At 37.0% G+C, this 8,756-nt stretch overlaps 1 protein-coding gene across 1 annotated transcript; it reads right to left on the bottom strand.

Annotated features, from left to right (window-relative positions):
* Nucleotides 1-1,894: 1,894 nt before the first annotated feature.
* On the bottom strand, nucleotides 1,895-4,058 carry LOC115962136. The gene is made up of 2 exons (XM_031081023.1): nucleotides 3,866-4,058; nucleotides 1,895-3,205 (listed from the first exon to the last, which is right to left on the bottom strand). The coding sequence occupies exon 2, from the start codon at nucleotides 3,203-3,205 to the stop codon at nucleotides 2,333-2,335; it is 873 nt and encodes a 290-aa protein (XP_030936883.1). The 5' UTR covers nucleotides 3,866-4,058; the 3' UTR covers nucleotides 1,895-2,332.
* Nucleotides 4,059-8,756: the final 4,698 nt, after the last annotated feature.

Below are 8,756 nucleotides of genomic sequence, written 5' to 3'. Positions count from 1 at the left end.
TGTTCATATTTGACAGAGACTAATAGGACTATTGAATTGAACAAACTTAAAAGTTAAATAACTAAATTGTATGAAAGTGAGTTAGATGACTAAATTGAATTTTAGGCAAAATTAGTATGTTCAATTTGTTATTTAGCCTTTTTTTTAACAAAGTGAATAATGTAGATTACAACTTACTAAGAGAGTTATACTTATGTTAACATGTATAATCCATTGGGGTCTAGGCCCACTTATTTCTTATATTGTATTACATATATACTTGTACTATACTCATATGTCTTGTACTACACTATACACTCATATGCCTCTTATATAAAGATAAAGAGGAAATTGAGCAATTGTATTATTCAAAAGCCTACTCACAAAGTTACATTACAAGGAGAGAAGTTGGAAAGAGAAGTTGGACACACGTGAAAGCTTAGATTTGTGCTAAAACACAAGAGCTTGTTCAGACCTCCAATTAAAAATTACGGCTAGATTGCTTTTACTCTAACTTAAAATAAGTTTGGAATAAGAGTAAATGAGCGCAACGAACCGATAATACTACCCTAAGCCATATTCATCCATAATCAACAATAAAATGAAAGCTTAAAGAGTACGGAAGAGAGATGCAAACACAAGATAACACCAAAAAGTGTTATCGAAGAGGAAACCGAAGAACTCGACGAAAAACCTCTCCGCGACCCTCCAAGTCGAAATCAATCCACCAGAGAATAAAGTTGGAGTACACGAGTAACAAAAGACCCTCCAAGCCTAGTCTACCCCATGTACTTGAGCCCTCCAAGCTTTTTCTACCAATGGACTTCTTGGAGTCTTGTCTTCTCTAGCTTTCTAGATACCGCAATTCAACCCGATTACATCTGCCAATAAATGGCTCCTTCCAATGCTTCCTAGCAACACCAAAATCTCACTTAACACTCAGAATGGGTTTGGTAAGTGTTTGGGCTAACAACCTCTTAAGGATCTAAAGATGGAGAGGTAGGAGTTGATGAAAACCATAAGGAAATGTGTAGATGATTGTAGGTATAGCAATCTCTAACTCTCAAGTGTATTTGCTATGATTTTCTCTTTGAAAAGCACTCCTTACAATTCGTGGGTAATGAGGATATTTATAGTGTGGGTAAAGAATTTGGTAAAGTAACTTAAATTTTTGCCAAATAGAATGTTTTGCGAGTACTTCGCGGGATGGCCTTTCTCGCGAAATACTTACGAACTTGATAGCCTGGCATGACTCTTCAGCTTCTAGTCATGTGCTTCATAGGTGGCCTTTTTGCGAGTTACTTCTTGCGAGTTGCTCACAAGCTAGTCACGAATTGCATTGATTCACCTTTTGAAGCTTAATTCTTCACCGATCTCTCACACTCATCCCTTACAAATAAATCCACAAACATACAGGGAAAATGATTGAAAAAATTACAATCAAATTTACCACAAAATTAAAGCCAACACAAGTTAGTTGGAAATCACAACTCTACAATCTCCCCCTTTGGCTATTCCGTGACAAAACCCCTAAATAGACTTTAGACTTAAACGTGAATTTGGGAACATAGGCAAACTCACTCACACCTAAATCTAAAAGCTATGAAGCACTTGAACCATATACACTTGTATCATGAAACACTTGCACATAAAAAATAAACTTCATTAAGCACGAAACAAGTAGAACATAAGGCATGTATAAAGAACAAGTATATTGCGATCAAAATACCACATGAGACGTAAAACATAAAGCATAACTTGATCAAACATGAACAATCATTAGGAAATGACCACAATAAACATTTAACTAGTAAATGATCATCCAGACATGCAATGCAATTAAGAGCAATGCTAAAATCATTTGTATGTCCAACATACCACATGATGCATTAAAGAAACTAAGACAAGAAGCAATAGACAACTATAAGCATCAAGAAACTGCTATAAAAACCAAGATACATAAAGTACTAAAGAAAACTATGTTTTAAACTAAAGTACTTGATAGCTTTAAATAAAGCACAGTAAATAGCAAAAACTATAAAATTAAAACAAAAGCCACTAAAATGAACCTATGGTGTTACAACTTCCCCTTAGGCTGTACTCCCCTTGAAGCTAATCTACTTCCCCTTTTTTACTGGAATGGCCAATGGTCCTAAAATGTGTCGGACTCCGATTCTGATTTCTCCACCATGTCTTGAATCTGAGAAGAAAGGGCAGTGATTTAGCCTTGAAGGTATGTGAACTACCTCGTGGAGTAGTTGATATGTGAAGCCAACATGGCATGCAACTCTTCAACCCTTCCAAGTAAAAAATCAAGGCGGTCGGGTGCTTTTGCTTGTACTTGAGAAGAAGGCTATGGAGTATCCTCTGGTATTGAAGTGAAACGATCAATTTCTGCAGCTTCATCTCTTGGAATTTGAGATACATCGATGCTTGGTCCAGGAATGTGAGCTTTACTCCAGATAATAGTTTGCTCACTAATAGGCTCTTCCCTTTGCATGACCGGAAGACCACTTGGAATCTTCACCCTTGCCCTTGATATTAGAGACATGACAAGGCTTGGGAATGGTAGAGTTAGCCTTGACTTTCTCTTCTTAATGCACTTGACGAAGAGATGGTAGATTTGACCACAAATATCAATCTCTTTGTGAGTAAAGAGATCATGTAGGAAGACGGTCCTTGGCCCCGACAAGGTTGTCAAATTCTTCATCGGATAAAGGTTGAAGATCATGATATAGGCCGAAGCTCGCATCTCCGGAGAAAGCTCAATTGTGTGCAAGGCCTTCTTCTTGAGTTGACCTCCAAGAACTTGCACAAGAGGCTCAAGTTTCTCTTTCCTCTCATCATAGTGTAGAGAGGTGTCCGGAGTCGTCAGTTGAATCTCTAGCAGCTCTTGAATTAAGTCTCTTGAGATTGTGAACTCTCTCCCTCTTACCCAACAGTTGATGTGGTCGCATTCCAAAAAAGCATTAGCAAAGAACTCCCTTATGATGCAATCATAGACATCACCCATGGGATTCAGCAATTTGCTCCATGTTCTTTCCTTGAACACTTTTGGAATGAATGTGTCCTTTAAGGACTCAATATCCACCCTCCTTTCCAAGACGATCGAAGCGTTCTTGTAATGATCAATGTATGCCATGTTAGCATAATCGTTTCTAAACGAATCTGGGAAGTAGTGAGGATGCTTTGCTATTTTCTTCACTGTTGACTTATGAGGAGACATCTACAAAATAACACACAAGCAAACAAAACAAAAAAAAACATGGTAACAAACTTAATTAGATACAAGTTAGTCCATAAACCCAAACAAACTGTTCTAAAATGGAAATAAACAAAAAAACATAGACATAAGAACATGTTCTAAGTGCTAAGGTCCTAAAAAGACTTATATAGCATGAGTGAATGCAAAACATGTCAAGTGATAGAGTGTATGCATCAAGTGTACTTGTGGTGTGCATGTGAGATGCAAAAGCAATGCATGACAAAGCACTCATGGGGCAAAGTGTGTAAAACACACAACCAATGATCAAAACATGTCAAGCATGCATAATCATGATAATCCCCAAAAATTGGTACTCATCGGAGTCCAAAAGAGTAAAAAAATACCATAGAGGCATTTTATCAAACACTTAAGAGTGCACGCACTATACATGTATGATAAACAACGCATGAACATATGAAAAACTTGCTTAAATACATGTTAAAATTGCCACTTGGGGCCAATACAAACACAAACAAACACAATGGAACACAACCCAATAAAAAAAAATCAAAAGATTTGACATGGAAATGAAATTTTCCCAACCACTTTCAAAATAACCCCAACCCTAGAAATCCTAAAATCTAAGGCTTAATTTAAAGATTAAAAAGTGATAAAACATACCTTAGATGAGTCTTAGAGTCGAAATCCCTTGAGTTGTGGTTGAAATTTTGGAGAAAATGGTGTTTTGGGTTGAGAAAGGCATGAATGTGGCAAAAATGAAGTTTTTGAAAAACTGTCACTGTTTGGCCTTTAAAAATTGAAAATCCGCTCGTTTCATGGCTATGCTACTCACAAAGTACTTGTGAAATGCCTCAAATGTACAGGGCTAGTTTCACGGGAAGTTATATCTCGTGAAGGAGTCGTGAGGGAGTTGTGAAACTCTCTGTGTAAAATTTTGGAAGAAATAAAAATTAACTTCCTCATTTTCGCGAATAGGCTGCAAGATGACTTACTCGTGACTTACTCGCAAAAATGCCTCTTGTTAAGGATGATAGGCCAAAAACGAATTGACCTCTTGTGATAAATTAATTAATTAATTAACCAAGTTTATTAATTAATCAAATTAGCATGCAAAGTGCATGGTAGCACAAAAGAATCACCAATAAACTAATTATGCAGCAGAAAATAAATAACACGATGATTTGTTTATGAATGGGGAAAACCTAACGGCAAAAACCCCACCAGGTGATTTTCAGGTCACCACTCTCGAAACTCCACTATTATCACAACAAGCAGTTACAAGTAAAGGAATCCCAAGTACCTTACCAACCTACAGTTGAACCTTTACCCCAATACCTAATTGGACTTGTTCTGTAGTGACAGTTCCCCTTTTGATGCACAGCTCCCAAGTACGTGACTAACCAATTGCACGGATCCCAATAGTGACTTCAATCACCAACTAAGAAGGTTGTTGGCTGCAAAGTTCTTCAGTTCATCCACATGATAAAGATCAAGAAAATGCTTGGTCATAAAACCCTACGGTGCACATAGCAACTTTTTCAAGGGAAAGAGATGAACTAGGGCAAGAACTTCATCTCTAATCACAATTTGGTTGAACAGAGTTTGCTCAATACTTGTGCAACTTGTGAACTCTTTGACGGCCCTTTAAACAATCATTTTATATGTCTAGGGTTAGGAGAAAAGAAAGCTTAAAGACACATTCACGGATTCCAAGAAAATTAGATCAGAATTCTGAAATTCTTAAACCTCGACAGATAGGAGGTGTCGAGCAGCTGTCGAGCACACAGGCTGAACAACTTCCTTAAACCTCGACACATGCTAGTTGTCGAGATTTAGTAATTCTGCACTTTTAGCTTGTTTTCTTGGACAGACTTGAAGACTTTAACATTTGATCTTGAAACATGGTTTCTTGAAGTATTTAAACACATCCTAAATCTACCCAAATACAAGTAAAGTGAGTTTTATCAAAGGATAAGCCAATTATATAAAATCATGACATATGTTCGTAACATGTGAAACAAATATGTCCTAACAAAGGACATATTTTATGTAATTAGCTAATCCTTTGAGAAAATGTACTTTACTTGTAATTGGGTAGATCTAGGATGGGTTTAGTACTTCAAGAAACAAGAGTTCAAGTCAAGTGTTAAAGCCATGAAGATCTGACCAAGAAACAAGTGAAGAAAGCGCTTCACTAAAGCTCGACAGAAGTCTTGACTAGGGGTGTCAAATGGGTGGGTTTAGGTGGGTTCGGGGCAGGCATAATTGGGTTGAGTATATAAAACCCATTTACCTATTAAAACCCATTTAACTAATTGCTTCTAACCCAAATCCAACCCATCCTAATTATTATGGGTAAACCCCAACTTACCAAATTACCCAATTATCAAAATTATACAATATGAAATTCACAACTACAAGTACAAAAACAAAGAGGATTAATTTTAAGTTCCATATCATAAAAGAATCAAAATTGTAAAAAAGAAATAAAAGACTGTCATTTTCTCAGGAACTAAATAGAGAAGAAGGAAGCTTCTCTGAAGCCAACTCCTCAAGGCGAACATCTTCTTGCTTTCTCATTAGTTGAAAAACCTACCCAAAGCCATATTAATAAGAAAATTCTCTTGTCCATATTAACTTTAAATAAGCCATTTGATATATCAAGTAGTGAAAAAAAAAATCGAAGCGAAAAAAGAAGGGATTAATATCTTATTGCTACATTTTGTTGGGCATATACACATGGTCTCTCAATTGATCAAATTTTGTTTCATTTTCCCATGTTTTCTCGGCAACCAAACAAAGCATAAGGAAAAATCAAATTCATTATATAAAAAAAAAAAAAAAAAAACTTGTTTAGAGTAGGGGGGTTGTCAATTTCGTGAAGAGCTTTGGCACCTCATTCCAGTGATTTGGGATCGAAATCGGAGCTTCTGGAGGAGTCTTCGGCCTAGGCTTTCTTATCTGACTTGGATTTCAAGGTTTGGTCTCCTTCAGGAGACGGAGAAAAAGATGAAGATGAAGAGAAAGGATAGGAATTAAAGGGACCATTGGCCTAGGCGCAGTTGGAGAGCGTGGACAAGGACGCTGCTGACACCGCAACCATTGCTATGCACGACGATACTCTTGAAGTAGCCATAACTCTTTCTTTCTCTCTCTCTCTCTCTGTGAGATTTTCGAGCTCTGAATTTGATCTGAAGCAGCCATAGCTTTTGCTCCAGGTACGAGTTCAGATGAAAACCCTGAAACACCGAAACATCTGAGGGCTTTTTAAAAAAAATTTGGGAAGGGCTGGGTTGAATTTGGGTATATTGTTTTTGGGTTAAATGGAGCTCAATGGGTTTTTAGTTAAACCCCAATAATCATTGGGTCTAATTGGGTTGATGCCAATTTAACTTAACTAATAATTGGGTAGGTTTAGGTTCAATTAGATTTGGTGGGTTTGGGTGGGCAAATAGGTTTGGGCTTACTTTACCACCCCTAATCTCGATAGAATCCTTTCTATCAAGAATTAATGTTGAAGCTCGACACAAGCTGTTTCTGTCGAGAATTATGTAATCAGACATTTCAGATTTGGTTGCATGCAGATTCTTGTATATTTGTGTAGGGTTTCTTTTCTTACAACCCTAGACATGCATTGAGTGACCTAGTACCTTATTCTCTCTGAAAGAAGCTATTACGTTTTTACGCCAAAGGGTTTTGTAACCAATGAGCTTCCTGATCTTCATTGTGCATGAAGTGAAGAACTTTGTAGCCAACAACCTTCTTTAAGTTGCTAGAGTTAGTCACGTATTGGGATCCATGCATCATTGGTTAGTCATGTACTGGGATCCATGCATCATTGGTTAGTCACGTACTGGGATTCGTGCATTAAATGGAAAAAGTGTCACTACAAGATCAAGTCCAATTGGGTATTGGAGTGAAGATTTAACTGTCAGTTGGTAATTTAGGATAGGCCAAGGGTAGTTGGTAAGATTCCTTTTACTTGTAATCACTTGATTATTAATTAGTGGATTCTTGGGAGTGGTGACTTTAATATCACCCGGTGGGGTTTTAACCTTGGTGATTTTCCCTATTCGTAAACAAATTACCGTGTCAAATTTAATTTCCACTGCACTTAGTTTAGTTGGTGATTTTTTTGTGCTATCATGCCATTGCATGTAATTAATTAATTAACTTGGGTAATTAATTAATTTGCAAGGGGTCAATACATTTTTGCCCTATCAAGTGGTATCAGAGTAGGCATACTCTAATTAGGTTTTAATCATTGCTATGAGATCCATTAACCCCTATTGTCATGGCATTAATCAAAAAGAAAAGATCTTATGTTTCAAATACATCTTGCTTTTCTAACCTTTGTTTGCTTAAGTGTTTTAGAAAATGCAAGTCCAAAAGTTATTTGAAAGCTCTTTTATTAATTATTGAAGAGGATCTTAGTGTAACCTAGAAAAGACTAGACTATCTCAGATTGCACATATGTAGAGGTTTTCATCGAAGAAAGGTGAAAATCAAAGGTCTTACAAGAAGATGGCAATTGAAGGAGAAAACCATTCCAAGTGATCTCTCAAATAAGCATGAAGTATGCTTTATGTTGAAATCGGCATTCAAAGTAATGGATACTTGTTTATGGTATTTTGACAGTGGATGCTCAAGGCATATAACTGGAGACCGCTCTCTCTTTAAGGTTTTTGAATCAAAGAAGGGTGGTAATGTTACTTTTGGTGATGGCAACAAATCACAAATAAAAGGAAAATGAACTATCTGCTTGTCTAGACTGCCTGACATTACTAATGTATTGTATGTAGAAGGTCTGAGAGTAAATTTGCTGAGCATAAGTCAAATTTGTGATCAAGACTTCATGGTACTATTCTCCAAAAGGAAGTGCATAGTACAAAATGAATCTGGAAAGCATCTCATAAGTGGGATTCACACTTTGGACAACTGCTACAGTTTGGTACCTGATACAGATATTGTGTGCAACAGTATTCAACTGCCTAATGAAGAATTGTGGCACCAAAGGATGGGACATGCTAGTTACAGGCATCTGTCAATTGTGTCCAAGCATGAAATAATTCTAGGAATGCCAAAGCTCAGCAGAACAAGCAATGTTGTGTGTGGTCCATGTCAATTTGGGAAAATGAGCAAAGCCAAACATCCTAGTACTCAGACTTCAGCCACATCTAGACCTCTAGAACTTCTACACATTGATCACATGGGTCCGACTAGGACATAATCTTTTGGAGGAAAGAGATACATCATGGTTGTTGTAGATGACTTCATTAGATTCCCTTGGGTAGTTCTTCTCAGATCCAAGTCTGATGCTCCTGAGCATATTGAAGCACTGTATACGAGATTGCAAAATGAGAAAGGTATGAAGATTGATCGAATTCATAGTGACCATGGTAAAGAATTCGAAAACTCTTACATGGAGACATTATGCACTAAGACCGGTACATCTCAAGAATTTTTCACCCCAATTACTCCTCAACAAAATGGTGTGGTAGAAAGGAAAAAAAGATTTATTCAAGAGATGGCAAGAGCCATGCTGCACAAC

The sequence above is a fragment of the Quercus lobata genome, chromosome 9 (genome assembly GCF_001633185.2).
Source record: "Quercus lobata isolate SW786 chromosome 9, ValleyOak3.0 Primary Assembly, whole genome shotgun sequence".
NCBI classification, from domain to species: domain Eukaryota; kingdom Viridiplantae; phylum Streptophyta; class Magnoliopsida; order Fagales; family Fagaceae; genus Quercus; species Quercus lobata.
The sequence above is the reverse complement of the archived record's forward strand: the minus strand, read 5'-3'. Positions and strand labels throughout refer to the sequence as shown.